This window comes from Hypanus sabinus, chromosome 17 (assembly GCF_030144855.1).
Source record: "Hypanus sabinus isolate sHypSab1 chromosome 17, sHypSab1.hap1, whole genome shotgun sequence".
Lineage (NCBI taxonomy): Eukaryota > Metazoa > Chordata > Chondrichthyes > Myliobatiformes > Dasyatidae > Hypanus > Hypanus sabinus.
Window position 1 is genome coordinate 59923727 of NC_082722.1, and position 22396 is coordinate 59946122.

The 22396-nt window shown below is 41.0% G+C and overlaps 1 protein-coding gene across 1 annotated transcript in view; it reads right to left on the reverse strand.

The window, feature by feature from the left end:
* Positions 1 to 16656, reverse strand: part of mlycd (malonyl-CoA decarboxylase) — a 52183-nt gene extending 35527 nt beyond the window's left edge. The window contains exon 1 of the mRNA XM_059993154.1: positions 16063 to 16656. Coding sequence (XP_059849137.1) covers positions 16063 to 16560 — 498 coding nt within the window. The 5' untranslated portion in view covers positions 16561 to 16656. The remainder of the gene's footprint in view (positions 1 to 16062) is intronic.
* Between the last annotated feature and the right edge of the window lie 5740 nt (positions 16657 to 22396).

Below are 22396 nucleotides of genomic sequence, written 5' to 3' on the forward strand. Positions count from 1 at the left end.
CTAACAAATTTTAACCAAATATTATGAGTTTTCATAGACTGTCAAGTTATGAATTTCTGTGCATTTTATGAACCCAGTTCAGAAGCCTCTATGGACCTACAATTCCCTTCATAATGATGCAAAGGACACCACTGAGCGTGCTCTTGATGTTAGCTCTGATATGGAAAAGAATTAATAATATAGGAAAAAATGCCGAGGCGTACTCTGTGATTTCCGGAGCAGTGTGCAGTCATTAATCACAGAGTAGAAGTGGAAATATGGCAGTCTTCTTATCACTCTGCTGAACTTTTATCATTTCTGATACTTTTACTGAAGTGAATGAGAGGACAGGCCTAACATTAGAGATGCTGAAGATAAAGCTCCTGCCTTCAACTACCCCATACTGTTTTCAGACAACTAAGATCCACAACTTCACCCTGGAAAATGTAAAGAGCCATCTCTCAGTGAAGGCAAATGCTGATAATGAAATGTACTCTCACCTCTGGTATACCAGAGGCACAGCCTTCTACCAACAGAGGAATAGAGGTTGGAGTTTGCAACCTTCAGGTTGGTTCTGAACTCAGGACTGCAGGGATTCCCACCAATGTATGCTGCGTGCATGAAGACCACCTGCAGTAATACCTCAAAATACTAATTCCACGCAGCTGTTGTCTTCATAAAATCCTCTAAATCCAATGATAGAACAGGCGAATGTCAACAACTTCTTGCAACCAACATTCCCCAACGTGAGGGCTATAATCATGGTCAACCAGGTCCAAACTACATTATCCACATACAAGAGAAAATCTGCTGATGCTGGAAACCAAAATAATATACACAAAATGCTTGAGGAACTCAGCAGGCTAGACAGCATCTTTGGGAAAAGAAAACAGTCAACGTTTTGGGCTGAGACCCTTTATCAGGACTGGGTGATTATCCACATTACATTATCTGCATGCCTGAAATCAGATTTCTGAACAAAAAGCACTTTAATCCAAGCTTCTGTATACTAAGACATTTCAAGATGACAATAGAAATGTGTTAAAGGCATTTTTAAAATCTCCTTGGGGAAAAAAAATAGTATTTTCACTGAGCCATGAGAATCCCCAGCCTATGACTACTCAAAATAGAGGAGCATCACAGAAAGCAATGAGCATCTTGTGTCTCTGCAACTCAAAACCCATGAGTAATGAGGGGAATGAGGAAATACCACGCTAAACAGCACACCCACCAACTCTGTCAAGCTTCAGCTCCTCTAGTCTGCAGATCCCACATAGGACATTAGCTATCTCACAGCCAGAATGAAAGTAAGCCATCCTCAATCTTGAGGCATTGCCTAAAAAGAGTCATTAAAACCAAGTTGTATAATTCCAGTGTAGATTTTGAAAATGCTATCAAGCCTATGAGAACTCAAAACTTCATGTGGAGCACTTTTGGGGTAAAATTCCTGCCTTTCTCATAACATACAACACTCTTTTTAAAAGAAATATCTTAATTTCAAGCTCTTGCATATGGCCTTCCAGTGACTCATGGAGTATGAATTATTTAAGATCACAGTTAAGAACACTTTGATGATTCACACTGTTAATATTAATACTATTGCTTGGTGCCTAGGAGATTGGACTCAATCTACAGCAAAACAAGCTTCTGTTAAGCATTCATCCTAGCTGGCAAAAATACTCCTGACTCTAACTTCTGTATAACTGCAGTCACGGTAAGAGTTTGCCTTAAAGGAATTGCTAACATGCTGTATCATCAACAGCTCAATTTTTTCTTTGATACATCGAACACAGACTAATGGAATAATAAATCAGTTTGGGAAAAAATACAGAAAAATGACCATTAAAATAGATTAGCCAATTTTGTTTAAGTGTAGCTAATAACATTTTAACAATTTATATTTACACCAGCTTGTAGCCATAAAGGTTTAAAATAAATCAAGATTAAAATGCTTCTCTCTACAAACTTCATGTTTAGAAACAGCAGCCTCTCAAATTTGTGCTATTCATACAGTCTGCTTTTTGTCTGCACTGGGGTGGGAACTATGTTAAAGAAGTGCTGGCACATCTATATTTTAAAATCTATCTTAGTCTCATCAAAATGACAAATCTAAACAATATTCTTAAAAGCCCCAAAAGGGCTTTCATAACATAATGTTTTCATAACATACTTCATTGAATCATGCATCCATCATTTAACTTTGAAAAGACCACAAAAATAAAGACCATTTCTTCCAACATTTTTAAACTAATATTTCTTCCTCATTTTGCAGCGATTCCATTGGGAGAGTCATCATTGTATGACTGCTGACCAAATTCAATCTCTGTCATTTGCATAGGGTAAACACCAGAGGCTGTAAATTCATACCATTCTACAAAAAATATCTATGTTAGTAAAGAACACCACCATGGAATTAATTGCAAGACTTAAAAGGAGAAAAAATATGTATTTTTTGAATGGCTATAGCTGGTTTTGGCAAAGCTTCATCGCAGTCATACACATACAGCGGCATGCAACAGTTTGGGCACCTCCATCAAAATTTCTGTAACTGAATAGCTAAGCGAGTAAAAGATAACCTGATTTCCAAAAGGCATAAAGATGACACATTTCTTTAATATTTTAAGCAAGATTACTTTTTTATTTCCATCTTTTACAGTTTCAAAATAACAAAAAAGGAAACGGGCCTGAAGCAAAAGTTTGGGCACCCTGCATGGTCAGTACTTAGTAACACCCCCTTTGGCAAGCATCACAGCTTGTAAATCCTTTCTGTAGCCAGCTAAGAGTCTTTCAATTCCTGTTTAGGGGATTTTCGCCCATTCTTCTTTGCAAAAGGCTTCTAGTTTTGTGAGATTCTTGGGCCGTCTTGCATGCACTGCTCTTTTGAGGTCTATCCACAGATTTTCGATGATGTCTAGTTTGGGGGACTATGAGAGCCATGGCAAAACCTTCAGCTTGCGCCTCTTGAGGTAGTCCATTGTGGATTTTGGGGTGTGTTTAGGATCATTGTCCTGTGTAGAAGCCATCCTTTACTCATCTTCAACTTTTTTACAGACGGTGTGATGTTTGCTTCCAGAATTTGCTGGTATTTAATTGAATTCATTCTTCCTACCAGTGAAATGTTTTCCAAGCTAATGGCTGTAACACAAGCCCAAAGCATGATCAATCCACCCCCATGCTTAACGGTTGGCGAGGTGTTCTTTTCATGAAATTCTGCACCCTTCTTTCTCCAAACTTATCTTTGCTCATTGCGGCCAAAAAGTTCTATTTTAACTTCATCAGTCCACAGGACTTGTTTCCAAAATGCATCAGGCTTGTTTAGATGTTCCTGTACAAACTTCTGATGCTGAATTTTGTGGTGAGGACGCAGGAAAGGTTTTCTTCGGATGACTCTTCCATGAAGGTCATATTTGTGCAGGTGTTGCTGCACAGTAGAACAGTGCACCACCACTCCAGAGTCTGCTAAATCTTCCTGAAGGTCTTTTGCAGTCAAACAGGAGTTTTGATTTGCTTTTCTAGCAAGCTTACAAGCAGTTCTCTTGGAAAGTTTTCTTGGTCTTCCAGACCTCAACCGTTCCTGTTAACTGCCATTTCTTAATTACATTATGAACTGAGGAAACAGCTACCTGAAAACACTTTGCTATCTTCTTATAGCCTCCTCCTGCTTCGTGAGCATCATTTATTTTAATTTTCAGAGTACTAGGCAGCTGCTTAGAGGAGCCCATGGCTGCTGATTGTTGGGACAAGGTTTGAGGAGTCAGGGTATTTATAAAGCTTTGACATTTGCACGACCTGGCCTTTCCTAACAACTACTGTGAACAAGCCATAGCCCTAACAAGCTAATTAAGGTCTGAGACCTTGGTTAAAGTTATCTGAGAGCTCAAATCTCTTGGGGTGCCCAAACTTTTGCATGGTGCTCCTTTCCATTTTTTCACTCTAAAATCGTACAAAACAAAAATAATACAGTAATCTTGCTTAAAATGTTGAAAAGAATGTTTCATCTTTAACCTTATGCCTTTTGGAGATCAGGTCATTTTCTACTCACTTAACTATTCACAGTAACAGAAATTTTGACCAGGGGTGCCCAAACTTTTGCATGCCACTGTATTTTCATTTATAAACATTTAAAGAAAATAATTAATAGTTCTATAGTATCAAAAAGATTCTGCAGCAAGCATAACAGATGTATTAACGTTTTGTTTTTGTTTCTTTGACTCATAATTAAAATCATATTGGGAGAGAATCTAAGACTGAGTTTGTTTGCCCCACATCACTAACAGTGCCAAACAATGAAAATTGTAGAGAAGTAGAACACATAAAACACGGAACAGTACAGGCCCTTCAAACCATGATGCTGTGCCAACCTATTAACCACTCTAAGACATGTTACAGCTGTGAGAGAACTTCATAAGTTTACACCAAAACACCACAGCTTTCTCCACATATTTATCACACAAAACTCAGAAGATAACTTGCATAAATTCTAAAGTTAATGTAACATTGCAACCCACCAGAGGGCAACTTCAGCAGAAGCCACATGGTCATCTTCTCCCGGCCTCAGCATACGAGAGGTGATTAATAAGTTCATGGCCTAAGGTAGAAGGAGTCAATTTTAGAAAACCTAGCTCATTTACTTTTCAACATAGTCCACACTTTATACACTTAGTCCAGCGGTAGTGGAGCATACAGATCTTGAACCTCCAGAAAATGTCCACAGATGGGTGATTGATAAGTTTGTGCCCTAAGGTAGAAGGAGTTGAGTTATACAGCTGTCATTACATGCATATGCAGGTCAACTCTTGAAGTGATTATGCAGAAAGTTTGAAGTTAATAATCGTCTCCTTCTACCTTAGGCCACAAACTTATCAATCACCCCGATGCGAGATCCGTATGCTCCACAACTGCTGGACTAAGTGTGTAAAGTATGGACCATGTTGAAAAATAAATGTGCTAGGTTTTCTAAAATTGACTCCTTCTACCTTAGACCACAAACTTATCAATCACCTCTCGTAATGTGTGGCAATGGCAACTTTTAAGTCCACTTAGAAAACCTTTCCACAGACTTACAGACCATCAACCAGCCTTGCAAACACAAATGTTAAAAATTCAAATTGTTTTATAAACAATTTTAAAAGTATACAAAGTTATATGAAACCAAGATTGTAAAATGATTTTGTATTCAATGCTGCTGGATAACACTGTGTCTTATTGAAAGTTACATTCTGTGTGGCAGCTGACTATAGGGCATATTGAAGGCTGAACAAAAAGCTATTAAAACCATTATTTCAATCTGGATGACATGTTGATTGAGGATGCAGATTATTTGGGCAATGTAGCATTCCACGCCTCAACATCTGCAGCAACAGCAGTGTTTGAACAAATTTATCAAAATGCCAAAAAAAATTTTGAATTCTTCAACATAAAAAGCATGACACAAAAATACACAAAGGTTCATGATGTAAAATTAGATGATGATAAATTATATGTAGTAATATATGTCGTAATTATATGTAGATAAATTAAATGTAGTACAATACATTTATCTCAGCAGGGTAAAACACATCATGGCAATAACTACATATAATGCAGTGAAACTGATGAGAAAAACATCCATCAAATTTTCAGGTATCTAAATTAAAACCAGAAATATTTTCATATCACCTTGGATATCCCATTTATGAAGCAGATGTCATTCTAAATTTTCTTCATTGACAAGATACAACAATTAATTATTTAAGGTGCATTCTGGATCAAGTGCCTTAGAAAATCCATAACAACAAATAAATAGGGAATAAAAAGAACACAGAAGTTCAAAGAAAACTGCCAGCAAACACAATTGGGCACTGGCAACTTTCAGTATTTCCGATTGAATGCAAAATAAAGCACTGCACATAAAGCTGGGGTAATTCAAAATTTAGAGATTTTGTTTTTTAAAAAAATATCACTTACTCATTAGCAAAATTCAGGGCTAAACCTCTACAGCCTTGGGAGCAAGAGAGTGAATAATTAAAACAACTGAAAAAGGTAGTAACTTCAAATTAAAACAACACACACAAAATGCTGGTGGAACACTGCAGGCCAGGCAGCATCTATAGGGAGAAGCGCTGTCGAAAATTCGGGCCAAGACTCTTCGTCAGGACTAACTGAAAGGTGAGATACTAAGAGGTTTGAAAGTAGTGAGGAGAGGGGCAAATACAAAATGATAGGAAAAGACCAGAGAGGGTGGGATGAAGCTAAGAGCTGGAAAGGTAATTGGCGAAAGTGATACAGAGCTGGAGAAGGGAAAGGATCATGGGACGGGAGGCCTTGGGAGAAAGAAAGGGGGAGGGGGAGCACCAGAGGGAGAAGGAGAACAGGCAGGGTGATGGGCAGAGAGAGAGAAAAAAACAAACAACTAAATATGTCAGGGATGGGGTAAGAAGGGGAGGGGGGCATTGACGGAAGTTAGAGAAGTCAATGTTCATGCCGTCAGGTTGGAGGCTACCCAGCCGGTATATAAGGTGGTGTTCCTCCAATCTGAGTGTGGATTCATCTTGACAGTAGAGGAGGCCATGGATAGACTTATCAGAATGGGAATGGGACATGGAATTAAATGCGTGGCCACTGGGAGATCCTGCTTTCTCTGGCGGACCGAGCGTAGGTGTTCAGCGAAATGGTCTCCCAGTCTGCGTCGGGTCTCACCAATATATAAAAGGCCACACCGAGAGCACCGGACGCAGTATATCACACCAGCCAACTCACAGGTGAAGTGTCGCCTCACCTGGAAGGTCTGTCTGGGGTCCTGAATGGTGGTGAGGGAGGAAGTGTAATGGCAGGTGTAGCACTTGTTCTGCTTACAAGGATAAGTACCAAAAGGGAGATCGGTGGGAAGGGATGGGGGGGGGGGGGGAACGAGTGGACAAGGGAGTCGCGTAGGGAGCGATCCCTGCGGAAAGCAGAAAGAGGGGGAGAGGGAAAGATGTGCTTGGTAGTGGGATCCCGTTGGAAGTGGCGGAAGTTACGGAGAATTATACGTTGGACCTGGAGGCTGATGGGGTGGTAGGTGAGGACAAGGGGAACCCTATCCTGAGTGGGGTGGCGGACGGATGGGGTGAGGGCAGATGTGCGGGAAATGGGAGAGTTACATTTGAGAGCAGAGTTGATGGTGGAAGAAGGGAAGCCCCTTTGTTTAAAAAAGGAAGACATCTCCTTCGTCCTGGAATGAAAAGCCTCATCCTGAGAGCAGATGTGGCGGAGACGGAGGAAATGTGAGAAGGGGATAGCATTTTTGCAAGAGACAGGGTGGGAAGAGGAATAGTCCAGGTAGCTGTGAGAGTCTGTAGACTTACAGTAGAAACCAGTAGATAAGCCGTCTCCAGAGATAGAGACAGAAAGATCAAGAAAGGGGAGGGAGGTGTCGGAAATGGACCAGGTAAATTTGAGAGCAGGATGAAAGTTGGAGGCAAAGTTAATGAAGTCAACGACCACAGCATGTGTGCAGGAGGCAGCGCCAATGCAGTCGTCGATGTAGCGAAGGAAAAGAGGGGGACGAATACCCGCATAGACTTGGAACATGGACTGTTCCACAAAGCCAACAAAAAGGCAGGCATAACTGGGACCCATGTGGGTGCCCATGGCTACACCCTTGGTTTGGAGGAAGTGGGAGGAGCCAAAGGAGAAATTATTAAGAGTAAGAACTAATTCTGCTAAATGGCTGCTTCTTTTTGGATTCCAGACCTAACCAATTCCCCTCTACCACCATTCTCCTCTGTCTAGTGGAATTAGTTCTTACTCTTAATAATTTCTCCTTTGGCTCCTCCCACTTCCTCCAAACCAGGGTGTAGCCATGGGCACCCGCATGGGTCCCAGTTATGCCTGCCTTTTTGTTGGCTTTGTGGAACAGTTCACCTTCCACATCTATACAGGTATCCTTTCCCCTCCACACACCCAAAATGAGTATTAATCAACATTATCTGGTTTTTCAATTAACTGTTCACAGCTTTAAAAACCTATTGTCCAGGGCTGCATTTTAAATTTAATCTACAATCCATGTTCAGGTCTAAAGATTGGTTGCTGAAGTTAAAAATTTGACATGTACACTAAGTCTTGAATATACCCAAACAGGAGGAAGGAAAGGAAGGTAGCGAGAAGGTAATAGATGAAGCCAAGGGGGTAGGAAAGGTAAAGAGCTGTATTATACTTCTCCAATCCCATCTTAACAGATCTAAATTTCAATTTATGGGAAATAAGTTAATTGATTTAACTATATAAGGTTACCCTATAATAAGACATCTTCCTACATGCTTCAAATGCTTAGAGTTAGTTCAATCTTCAAGGACATGATCCAGGATATAAAACAGTAAAATAAATCTGAAAGCCTTGAATTAAGTTTGGCACATGGTATTTGGACTATTGAGAATTTTTCTTTCAAAGATTTACCACTAGGATTTAGATACTAGACAGTAATACAAATTTTGAGCTCTGAAACCTTTACTAGTCATGACATGTGTCAAGTCAAGTGAAGTTTATTGTCATTTAACTACAGATAATATATAAAATTATATATAGAAATGAGACATTTCTTCAAACAAGGGTGTAAAGTACATAACACATGGTAACTTATGAAGGCATGGATAAAATCTACATAAATAACAAACTGAAGTGCCTTAATATTACATACTGTAAGGTATGAAACAGGTTACCCAGTGACACGTCGAATACGATGTAGGCGGCAGTTCAGAAGCCAAATGGCCTGGGGAAGAAACTGTTTCTTATCCTGACCATTCTTGTTTTCTTTTTGCGCATCATGGTCTCCTGCCTGATGGTAGAAAGTCAAAGAGGATACTAGATGGATGGGTGGGATCATTAATAATACCAAGGCCTCCGTGTATGCAGTGCTCCTGATAAATGTCCCTAATGGACGGTAGACCACTATGATCCTCTCAGCTGTTCTCATAGTCCTTTGTAGGGACTTCGGGTCCGATGCTCAACTGCTCCCATACCAGATCAGATGCAAATTGTCAGGATGCTTTCAATGGTGCTCCTGTAAGACACAGTTAAAATGGAGAGATGGGAGTCTTGCTTGCCTCAATCTTCTTAGGAAGTGAAGGCACTGCTGTGCCTTCTTGATCAGGGAGGTGATATTAATGGAACCAGGTGGGACCATCATTTGTAATGTGAACTCCTCGGAACTTAGCACACTTAACTCTCTCTACGGAGCAGCCATGTATTCACTGAGGGGGATGGTTTGTCTGCACCTTCCTGAAATCCAGTGATTTTCTTTGTCTTTTCCATGTTCAGGCTTAGGTTGTTCTTCTTATACCAATCCACCAGCCTCTCCACTTCGTCTCTTTACTTCATCTCATCATCTTTCTTGTTAAGGCCCACTGATTTTTGTTTCATCCGCAAATTTTGATGACACGGTTTGAGCTGGATCCTGCTGCAGTCTTGGGGAATGCCAGTGCTCAGCACAATGGGATGAGAGATGTTGCTGCCCACAAGGACTGATTGTGGCCTTTCTGTTATCTAATTGCAGTGGGAGGTGTTTAGACCCAGCAAGGACAGTTTCCCTACCAGTCTCTGGGGTACGATGGTGTAAACAGCATTCTGGCACATGAGACCCCATTTTCCAAGTGGAACGGGGGGAGTGGAGGGCAGAGGCTATTGCATCATCAGTGAATCACTAAACCAATGTTCAGTGACAAACATATTTAGAATTCTCAATTATTGTTCCATATCATAACGAAAGATAGTCGGTATTCCAAAAACTCAACATTAATCACTCAAGATATCAATAAGATCATCAGACTGCTCTGGAACTTGGTGAAAGATTAAAATCAAGGGCCTTGTGCAATTACTGAAGAAAATACTGCCTCTACAATAAAATTACAAATATAAACTGCAATGTCATAGATGAACTCCAACCGCTTAGCTAGCCAGTAATGGAACATGTTAAGTCTTCTCATTTATAGTTTGTAGGTTTCACTGGAAATGTACACTTTACTGGCCACTCTAATTATAATTTTCTACAGTCCTGGTGGTGTTCCAGGAAAAAGAAACTGGAAAATGAAGGCAGTCCATCTCACCAGTACATTTCAATTTCATGTCAAAAAACCAGTGACCTTTAACCTGTCTAATATCATGTCTTGCCTGAGAATACTTACTTTACAGTTTAGCTTTCATCATAGCAACACTTCAGGAGATCAAGTCTGGGTTTGTCTAAGAAATGAATATTCCTTCCATTAATGAACTGGAAAACTATTTTAGCTGTATGGAAGTAAAATAGTAATACGCTCATTCTGCAAAAATATTGTACTATATTTTTTGAAAGTCACATCTCAAAGTTTTAGGCCCTTATCCCCTTCCTGACAAAGAATGTGGTTTAAAATTATAGACCCTGAATTTTTCAATTTTATATTGTGGAACGAAGTTACTTTACATCACCAGAGTCATTCATCCATACTATTCAGGATTTAATAAATTTAAATCCAATGTTATCTTTGGAACAAAGAAAAATCACTTAATTTTCAATTTTACCACATTCTAAAATTATTCTTATTAAAGGCACAGGATGTGGCCAGTGAAGAATAGTATTTTAAAAACTCAAGATACCAGAATGTGGGAGCATGAAGGAGATAAAAAGAGAAGGGGAAGAGAGCAAGAGAGTGACAGAAAGAAAAAGAACTTTATATAGATTCTAATTCAGAATCAATTCTGAGGGTAATTAGCTGCTGAAACTATCCAATGATTTATAGCGGTCCCAACTTATAACATAAAATATATTGCAATTAGCTTCACATAACAAATTTCACATCTTTCATTCCACTTATTCAGCCTGCTTACATGTCTTTGTCTACATTTACAATGGTCTAATTAAAAACAGTATTTATGCAAAATAATTTCTTTTTTGGTTTAACCGTGTTTACACAGCCAACCATGGATTTTCAGAGGTCACCATATAACTCCAGCTTCATGGTAGGGTAACTTTTTGTAAAGGAAAAGATTAGGTTCCAATGTATTGTGCCATTTGGCCAACCTATTCTCAACATCAAAATGCAAATTTATTAGTCTGGACTATTAATGGGCAATACAATCTGATGATCTACATCCCAGAGTTTTGAAAGACACTATTGAAGTAGCAGATTCTCTAATTCTCTTCTTCCAAAATAACGTGGAATTATGAAACAGAAATCATGTTCAACTGATCCAGAGTTCTTAGAGGAAGCAGCTAGCAGGCAGAGAAGTACAAACAAATGGCTAAAATGTAGAGAATTCTGGTTAATTGGGGCACATCAGGACTAGTACATTTTGGATTAATTAAGTAGCAGCCCCAATTTGCCAAAGTTTCATGGAAACTGTTAAAATGTATCAAAAAAACAAACTATCATTTAACTGAGTAATCGCTTATGTATATAAATAAAACAGAATTAGAACACTGCCAACACCTCTACAGTACAATAAAACTGTGTATTAGTTCTTAATAGTTATTGATGGAGGAATTCATCTGCTATGTTTTTTTGACTGACTGTAAATAAACAAAATCAGCACAGGCACCTAGTGGAGATAATGGACTGCCTTCATACAGCCTGAGTTATCAGTCTGATGACCTGGTGAAGAAAATGCTGGTCCTGGCTTTTATGCTTCCCACATAGTAGCAATGGGAATAGATTGTGGTTCGGATGACTTGGGTACCCAATGATCCAAAGGCCCTTTTTTACACATCTGTCCTTGTAAATGTCCTGAATCATGGGAAGTTCACAACTACAGATGCACTCGTCTGTCCGCATCACTCTCTGCAGTCCTGCGATTAAGAGATGCAGTGATGCAGCCAGTCAGGATGCTCTCAGTTTACTTCTGTTTTAATGTTCTGACATCCTTCTTGCATCTTCTATATTCGCATAACAGATACGCGGCCCACTCCTACAAGAATCCATAAATCTTCACGTCACATCCGCACAACTCTTTGAGTGTGTGTATGAAGAGGGTTGGTATTTGGTGATGTTGTTTGTATGGAGGGATAATTAGATAGTTTAGGGATTAGAGTTAGGATAAATGTAAACTTTAAAGAGTGCAGGAGTGCTGTGTTTTTGGAGCTAGTAGTAGGTTGCAAGGGTGGTTACGTAGTATTAGGATTAGGATTAGAATGTACATGTAGAGTGTTTGGGTGCAGGAGTTTGGTGGATATTGGTGGAAATCAAATCACAAACAAGAGAAAATCTGCAGATGCTGGAAATCAAGCAATACACACAAAATGCTGGAGGAACTCAGCAGCCCAGGCAGCATCTATAGAAAAAAAGTAGTTGCCCCTCCCCCCCACTTCACCATTCTCCATCCCGTTTTCCCTTTCACACCTTAAGGTTTCTGTGGAGATTGTGGTGAAGTGTGTGCAGATTCGAAATACCATAACTGTGTTGCTGGTAGATTAATGTCATTTTGGGGAATAGTGGGATGCCTTAGGGTAGTCATGGTACAGATAAAGGTTCTCTTGTGGGTGTGGAGGAAAAGGCCAGAGAGCTGGGATGCAGTAGTATTTGGAGAAAGTGGTGTCTGCTGGAAGGGACTGGCAGCAGTTGTGAGGCAAGCATGTAGCTTCGGTGTGCAGTGTGTGCAGGGAAACACTATCTCTCTGGTGCCAAGTGTGTGTGGAGAAGACTGACAAGTCAACATGATGTGTGATAGACCACTCATGTCAGAGTTCAATGGGTATAGTTATGTCAGGATATCAAAAAAGTATCAAAGAACTCTGCTGCATCAAGAAGAAAGAGGGGAAGACTCTTGCATTGAGACACAGTAGGGGAAGAATTATGACAGAGGTTGTAGGTATGGCAACATGTATGGAAAAAAGTACAGTCAATGTTTCAGGCCGAAACATCAACTGTACATTTTTTTTCGTAGAAACATAGAAAACCTACAGTACAATACAAGCCCTTCGGCCCACAAAGCTATGCCAAAAATGTCCTTACCTTAGAAATTACCTAGGGTTACCCATAGCCCTCTATTTTTCAAAGTTCCATGTATCTATCCAAGAGTCTCTTAAAAGACTATTTCGTATCCGCCTCCACCAGCCCATTCCATGCACTCACCACTCTCTGCGTAAAAAACTTACCCCCGACATCTCCTCTGTACTTACTTCCAAGCAACTTAAAACTGTGCCCTCTCATGCTAGCCATTTCAGTCCTGGGAAAAAGCCTCTGACTATCCACACAATCAATGCCTCTCATCACCTTATACACCTCTATCAGGTCACCTCTCATCCTCCATCGCTCCAAGGAGAAAAGGCCAAGGTCACTCAACCTATTCTCATAAGGCATGCTCCCAATCCAGGCAACATCCTTGTAAATCTCCTCTGCACCCTTTCTATGGTTTCTACATCCTTCCTGTAGTGAGGTGACCAGAACTGAGCACAGTACTCCAAGTGTGGTCTGACCAGGGTCCTATATAACTGCAATATTATCTTTTGGCTCCTAAACTCGATCCCACGATTGATGAAGGCCAATGCACCATATGCCTTCTTAACCAGATTCAACCTACACAGCAACTTTGAGTGCCCTATGGACTCAGACCCCAAGATCCAAAGTTAACTGGATGGATAACCTTGCAGAAAAGACAGTGGAACAGCAATAGCAGGTATTCTCGGGAATAATGCACAAGGTGCAAAATCAGTGCATCCCCCAGAGAAGGAAGGAGTCAAAGGGGGGGAAAGGGGCCACAGTGGTTGACAAAGGAAGTCAGAGATTGTATAGCATTAAAAAAAAAGGAAGTATGACAGAGCTAAGGTGAGTGGGAGGACAGATGATTGGGAAATTTTTAAGGAACAAAAGGCAATACAGGGAGAAAAAATGAGGTACGAACGCAAGCTAGCCAGGAATATAAAGGAGGATAGCAAAAGCTTTTTTAGGTATGTGAAGAGAAAGAAGATAGTTAAGAACAATGTTTGGGCCCTTGAAGAATGAATTGGGTGAAATTGTTATGGGAAACAGAGAAACGGCAGAAGAATTTAATAAGTACTTTAGATCTGTCTTCACTAGGGAAGACACAAGCAATCTCCCAGATGTATGGATGGGCCAAGGACATAGGGTAACAGAGGAAATGAAACAGATTGGCATTAGGAAGGAAACGGTGATGAGTAGGCTGATGGGACTGAAGGATGACAAATCCCCAGGTCCAGATGGTCTGCATCCTAGGATACTAAAGGAGGTGGCCCTGGAAATTGCGGATGCATTGGTAATCATTTTCCAATGTTCATTAGATTCAGGATCAGTTCCTGAGGATTGGAGAATGGCTAATGTTATCCCACTTTTTAAGAAAGGAGGGAGGGAGAAAACAGAGAACTATCGTCCTGTCAGCCTAACATCAGTAGTGGGGAAGATGCTAGAGTCCATTATCAAAGATGAAATAGTGGCATATCTAGATAGCAGTGATAGGATTGGGCCGAGCCAGCATGGATTTACCAAGGGCCAATCATGCTTGACTAATCTATTGGAGTTTTTCGAGGATGTAACCAGGAAGTTAGACAAGGGAGATCCAGTGGATGTAGTGTACCTCGATTTTCAGATGTAAGCAAAAGGCAAGTAACTATAGGCTTGCTAGTTTAACATCTGTAGCTGGGAAAATGCTTGAAGCTATCATTAAAGAAGAAATAGTGAGGCATCTGGGAACAAATGGATCCATCAGGCAGACACAGCACGGATTCAGCAAAAGCAAGTCCTTCTTGACAAACTTACTGGAGTTTTTGAGGATATAACAAGCACAGTGGATAGAGAGGAGCACATGGATGTTATTTACTTAGATTTCCAGAAGGCATTCAATAAGGTGCTGCATTAAAGACTTGTGCATAAGATAAGGATGCATAGAGTTGAGAGTGATGTATTAGTATGGACAGAGGATTGGTTAACTAATAGAAAGCAGAGAGTTGGGATACATGGGTATTACTCTGGTTGGCAATCAGTGGTGAGCGGTGTGCCTCAGAGGTCAGTGCTGGGTCCGCAACTGTCCACAATATACATTAATGATCTGGAAGAGGGGACTGAGCGTAGTGTATCTAAGTTTGCTGATGATACTAAATTGTGGAAAAGCAAATTATGCAGAAGATACGGAGAGTCTAGAGAGATATAGATTGGTTAACTGAGTGGGCAAGTGTCTGGTAGATGGAGTATAAAGCTGGTAAATGTGAGGTCATCCACTTTGTATAAAGAAAAATGAAAGAGCAGATCATTATCTAAAAGGTAAAATATTGCAGCATGCTGTTGTGCAGAGGGTCTTGGAAGTGCTTGTGCATGAATCACAAAAGGTTGGTTTGCAGCTGCAACAGGCTATCAAGAAGGCAAATGGAATGTTGGTCTTCATTGCTAGAGGGATTGAATTTAAGAGCAGGTAGGTTATGCCTGTACAGGGTACTGGTGAGGCCACTCCTGGAGTACCGTGTGCAGTTCTGGTTTCCTTACTTGAGGAAGGACATACTAACTTTGGAGGTGGTGCAGAGGAGTTCACCAGGTTGATTCTAGAGATGAGGTGGTTTTACTATGAGAAGAGAGTGAGTCGCCAAGGACTGTACTCGCTGGAATTCAGAAGAAAGCCACTTCTGCTTTGTTTTAAAATTCATGATTGTTATCATGTGATATTCACTGTTTATGAACCTGTGAATTTGTCCATTTTCCACCTTTTTTTATTTGAATGTCTCTTCTCTTTCAAAGAACACATGATGTGATTTTTTTTAACTCTGATGACTCACTGCATTTTTTAAAAACTAGAACAACTCGCTACGCTTCAACGGGTAAGTTGTCATCTCGGGTGTATTTAAAACTTTCTCGTCGCCAGTTATACTTTGTACCTTCAAAATATAAAATTAAAAAGAAAAACAATGGTGCACGAGAGATGGCGTGTAAATTTGGTTCTTTACTATCAGTGAGACATGTATGTCATTCACATAATTTTACATTAAACAAAAATTCTTAATCTTAAAATATATTTACAATATTACTAAGGCATTCTATACACAACAGTAGGTACAAGGGTATTGAGTGGGGTGGATGAATACTGAGTGTTGTGGAAGAATGTAGACTGGGGGGTGTGTGGCTAGCTGCGTCCCTAACAACCCCCTACGCTCACCTTGATGTGAGGACTGTCGGCAGGCTTCATTTTCAGGTACCGCAGGACGTCAGCCCGCAGGTCGACAATGAACTTCACTCCGTCCTCCAGGCGACCGATGCGGCCGATGAGGACGCTGTAGCGAGGTGTCAGTGCGTTCCGCAGCCGCTCCTCTGCCTGCAACAGGGCGCCCAGGTCTCGGCTCTGGGCCTCGGCCAGCCGGCCGCACAGTTCGCCCACCCGGCCGTGCTCCACGCCGTACTCGGCTGTCAGCTTGGCCAGGAAGTCCGGCCTCTGCTCTGCGCTTAGGCCGCGATAAAAGCGCACGAACTCTCGCGTCTGCTCCTCGAACAGAACCGCCGGCGCCGTCTTCTCCCGGGGCTCGCAGGCCGCGACCGTCCGCCGGAGCACCTCGTCCATCTCGGGGCCTCGGGCTGCGCTGCAGAAGCGAAGCCCGGCCGGGTAACGCAGCAAAGTGGCTGCCTGCCGCCCGGACGCCCACAACAGCGGCCAACGCATTCTGCCTTGGTTCAAGTCGGCCTGCGCAGCGCCCGTTGGGAGCAACTCCCCCGGTAACTGCACCGGCACTTCCCACCCACCCACCTCGCCCGTGCCCGGAACTTGACATATCTAGCTCTTGCCGAAATATGGTTAATGCACATAGTTTTTTTTTCTCACCTGGGAAAGGGAGGGAACAAACAAAAACTAGCAGTCATAGGTTTAAGGTAATTTAAAACGGACCTGTGTGGCAACTTCATACACAGAGTGGTATGTTGAACAAGCTGCTAGTGGTGGGTACAAAACCACTTACTTGGATGAGTACGTAGATAGGAAGGTGTAGAGCAGAGGTTCCCAACCTGGAGTCCATAGACACTAGGTTAATGATAGGGGCCCATGGCGTAAGATAGGTTGGGAACCCCTGGTGTAGAGGGATCTGGGTCAAATGCAGGCAAATCGGAGGAGCTTAGGAGGCAACATGGACCAGTTGGTTTGAAGGACTGCTACATACTTGTATGATTCTCTCCATCATAGGCTTCAGCTTGCTGGCTAAGCATTGCAAAAACAGTTTAATTCACCTACCTACACTCATACTCTGGCCTTATTTGCTACAGATTCTAACACTTGCACTCTGTTACACCTTTCAGGAAACCCAACTTGAAGAATAGCACGTCATCTTCTGCCTGACATATTGTAGCCTTCCTGACTCAGGTGCAAGTCTTCTGAAGATTATTAAAATAAGTCCTGATGGAATCTACCCCTTACATCAATAGGAGTGAAAAGGGACAGTATGGCTATCTGCAGAAGAGGTCATGCTTACAAAGTAAGTTTTTTGAGGACATAGAGATGATTTATGAGGGTAGGGCAGTGGATGTTGCCTACACGGACTTCAGTTAAGCTTTCAATAAGGCCCCTCATATCCACAAGATTAAACCACATGGATACCATGGAACTTGGTAGATTAGGTTCAAAATCAGAAGGCAAAGAGGAGTGAAGGATCAGTGTTATTCTGACTGGAGGTCTATAACCAATACATCAGTTTTGGGACCTCTCGTTTGTGATAATGTAAATAACTTGGACAAAAGTGTAAATGAGCTTAGTGAATTTGCAGATGGTACTAAAATCGGCAGAGTTGTGAATAGTGAGGAACATTGTCAAAAGAAACAACTTTATATATACCAGTTGGAAACATTGGCAGAAAAATGACAGATGGAGCTTATTCTAGATAATATTGGGACCATTACTTACGGAAGGATCTTGGGCTACAAGTTCAAGGAGATGATTGTGGACTTCAGGAAGGGTAAGACAAAGAAACATTAATCAATCCTCTTAGAGGGATCAGAAATGGAGAAAGTGAACAATTTTGGGTTCCTGGGTGTCAAGGTCTCTAAGCTGGTCCCAATATATCAATGCAGCTATAAAGAAGCCAAGACATATTTCACCTAAAACACTGAAAAACTTCTACAGATGTACAGTGAAGAGCATTCTAACAGGCTGCATCACTGTCTAGTATGGATGAGGGCAGAGGATCGAAAGAAGCTACAGAAAGTTGTAAAATTAGCCAGCTCCATCTTGGATATTATCCTCCATAGTATCCAAGACATCTTCAAGGATTGGTGCCTCAGAAAAGCAGTGTCCTTTATTAAGGACCCGCATCACCCAGGACATGTCCTCTTCTCATTGTTACTGTTTGGAAAGAGGTACAGAAGCTTGAATGTACACACGTAGCAATTCAAGATCAGCTTCCCCTCTGCCATCCAATTCCTAAATGGACATTGAACTCATGTATACTATCTCACACTTTATTTTTTTTATATTTCTGTTTTCGCACTATTTTAATTTAACCATTTAATATACATATATCTACTTACCATAATTAATTTCCTTTTTTTCTCTATCATGTATGCCTTGTACTGCTGCTGCTAAGTTAACAAATTGGCCAACATATGCCAGTGGTATTAAGGCTGATTCTGATTCTATTTGTTCTCAGAAAATGGCACAACTTTAACAACTTTGTAAAGTTAAACTTTGTTACAACTTTGTTAAAGTTGTAACAAAGACATGGCATACTTGCCTTCATCTGTTAGGGCACTGAGTGTACAAGTTAGGAAGTCATTTTGCAGTTGTACAAAACTTGTCTAGATTACATTTGAAATATTGTATATCGTTCTGGTTGCTACATGACAGAAAGGTTGTCGAGTTTGTAATGGATATTCATTGTGTAGGGCTAGATGATGTGTAAGCTTTTTGCCAAGCTCAGCTTTCTAACATAGCAGCTGAAACTTCTAGAGATCAAATAGTTGTTTTTGAATAACAGCCAACATATTTTGTTCAGCTTCTTGCCATAAACAAGTCAGTCTTCAGTTCCTAATGTAAATGGCAATCAGAAATCAGTCTGAAGTTAAAACGACAGCTAGGCAAACAAATAGTACCATTGTAAATGACTTGGAAAATATGTAGCTCAGGACATTGATTTTTGGGTTGAGTTGTTCTCCAATCAAACACTTCGACACCATACAAGGAGACATCATCGGTGCACTGTTCATTTGTGGCGTCCCCTTCGAATGCTTGGCTTTTATATACTTATCAATTGATTGATTGGTCGCATTATGGAAACTCAATTGTGACAAAGGGAGGAGGTCTTGTCGCTAATTGGTTGCATGGTAAACTTTGTATGTTGTCTGTAATTTTGCCCATATTGGCTTATAAATAGGATCAAGGTCCATGTCTATAGAATCGTTTGCTTCTTGGAAATCTCTTGCGTGCCACTTATTTGCTTGCGTCATGACTTTCACTGATGCCCAGTTGAAATTGTGCCCCTCTTGATCATGAGCAAAGACTAGTGACAATTGGTCATACCACTTAACAGACAATTGAAGTTAATGGATCCTTGTGGATAGTTTTCTATCCATTCAACAACTCAACCCAAACAGTACTGTCTATTAAGCACAGGCCACTGGCCCACAGCACAGGCTAGTTACTCAAAATATGTACTGTAAGACAATAGGGTTGTTTTAATTCTGTATCAAACTAGGCAACACAAGTTGTTTTGTTCAAGGAAGTTTGCAGACCAGACTGGTACTGTCACTTACCACATCAAATATCTGATCTATCAATAGTTGTAAAGATTGTAAACTTAGCTTCTCAGTATTAATTGTGGGTGTTTGGGAACTCTGTCTCTAGAGGTTTTTTAGACCATAAATGTGAAAAGGCATCTTAAAGAAATAATATGAAGTCACTCAAGTGGCAAAACAAGTATAAATGTAATAAAAGAGTCAGGCTTGATAAAAATGGTAAAGGAACATCAAGAAGAATGCTCTATAGGAAGTTTTGTTTGCTTGCAAAGCGGTCCTGTAAACCATTCCTCTGCCTTCGATTTCTGTGAGGAATGACTTAATTATCTATGACTCATTGGTATGTCTTTATAGGGACCTTATAGGGGTTGGACCTGTGTTTTGGAAATCCTTTATGTTTTAGAAATTGTTTAGAATTTGGAATTCTTTTGTGAGGTAGAAATCTTCACACACCCAAAATGCTGGAGGAACTCAGCAAACCTGGCTGTTTTTAAATGTGTTTTCAGAAATTTATCTAAATTTAAATGTGTATCACTAAAATTTAATGATCTGTGTGAAACTACTTTGTTAGCTGGAAGCATCTTCTTCGTAAGGAGGTGAGACGGGTATCAATAAATGAACTGAGTTTAAGCTCTTGTCGGCTGCAAGTATCTCCTCTTTGGTAAGGAGGGGGACTCGACTTACTGCTCAAATTGTGGGGATTGTCAGCTAAACTCACTGTGGAGGATAAACGGGGGAGTGACCTAGTCTTTGAAGAGAAGATGGCTACAGAATAACCTCCCTTTAGAGAGTTAACCATAGCTAATCTGTATCAGATAGGGCTTAAGATCTTTCTTTGAGTTTATAGCTTCATGGTCAGCAAATGCAATACAATCACAAGCTTTGGAGAGGATGCAGAAGAGGTTCACCAGGATTCTACCTGGATTAGAGAGTATTAGCTATAAGGAGAGGTTGAACACAGCAAGAATAGGATGACAGTACAGACACAGGAAACTGGGTGACACAGGGAGGGGAAAGAGGCTAAATAGTCAGTGTAGTCTACCCTTGTGGCCAACCCCCTCAACAACAGGTATACCACTTTGGATACTGTTGGAAGGGATGACCCTACAGAGGTCTCTGGCACTGTCTGGCTCTGTGATCAGAAGGAGAGAGGGGGAGAAATGGTGAGCGGTAGTGATAGGGGGATTCTTTAGTTAGGGGAACAGAAAGGAAGCTCTGTAGACAAGAACGAGATTCCCGCATGGTATGTTGCCTCCTGGGTGCCAGGGTCTGGGACATCTCAGATCAAGTCCTTAGCATTCTTAAATGGGAGGGTGAACTGTTAGAGGTCGTGGTCCATGTGGGTAACAATGACATAGATAGGAAGAGTGATGAGGTTTTGCAAAGGAATTTCGGGGATTAGGTGCTAAATTAAAGGGCAGGGCCTCCAGGGTTGTGATCTCAGGATTGCTACCCATACCAGTGAGACCAGAAGGAGGGAGATTAAACAGTTTAACACATGGCTAAGGAGTTGGTGTAGGAGGGAGGACATCAGATTTTTGGATCATTGGGCTTTCTTCCAGGGCAGGTGGGACCTATACAGAAGAGAAGATTTGCATCTGAATTGGACGGCGACTAATTGTCCTGCACAGGAGGATGTTAAACTAGAATTGCAGGGGAATGCGAACCAGAGTGCCAGAACAGAGAAGTTGTGGAGATGTTGTTAAGATGTCAGTCAGGAATTATAATGTTGAGCATGGTGCGACTAGTGTCCTGAGCTGTATATATTTCAATGCAAGAAATCAACACTTGGAATTAGCCATTAGTGAGACTTGGTTGCAGGAGGAGCAGGATTGGCAGCTCAATATTCCGGGGTTTTGTTGTTTTAGTTGTGACAGAACATGAGTGATTAAAGTAGGACGGGTGGCGTTACTAGTCAGGGAAAATGTTATGGCAGTGTGCAGCCAGGACAGACTGGAGAACTTGTCTAGTGAGGCATTTTGTGTGGAATTGAGTAATAAGAAAAGTTAATGGGGATATATTACAGGCCACCCAACGGTCCAAGGAATTTAGAGGAACAAATTTGTAGAGAGATCACAGACTGTTTCAAAAAACTTAAGGTTGTAAAAGGACTAGATGGGATAGAATTTGTCATATGTGTTCAGGAAAGCTTCCTTAATCAGTAGGTAGAAGTCCCGATGAGAGTGTGTGAAACTGTATCTGCTACTTGGGAATGGGACAGGGCAGGTGACAGAAGTTTGTGCAGGAGAACACCTTGCATCTAGTAAAAACAATGTCGTTAGTTTCAAAGGCAATATGTAAAAAAAAAAGAATAGGTCTGGTGCATGGGTTGAGATTCTAAATTGAAGGAAGGCCAATTTTGGTCCTATCAGTGAGATCTTGGCAAGTGTGGATTGGGACAGTCTTATTTTCTAGCGAAGTTGTACTTGATAAGTGGGAAGCCTTCAAAAGTGAAATTTTGAGAGTACAAAGCTTGTATGTTCCTTTCAGAATAAAATATAAATATAAGTGGTGTAGGGAACTTTGGTTTTCAAGAAATTTTGAGGCTCTGCTTAATGATAAAAGGTGGTGCATAGCAGATATAGGCAGTTAGGAACAAATGAGTCACTTATGGAGTGTAAGAAATGCAGGAAAACACTTAAAGAAATCAGGAGGACTAAAAGAAGGCATGAGGTTGTCCTATCAAACTAGGTGAAGGAGAATCCCAAGGGATTCTACAGGTATGTTAAAAGCAAAAGAATTGCAAGGGCCAAAATTAGTCCTCTGTCCTCTGGAAGATCAGA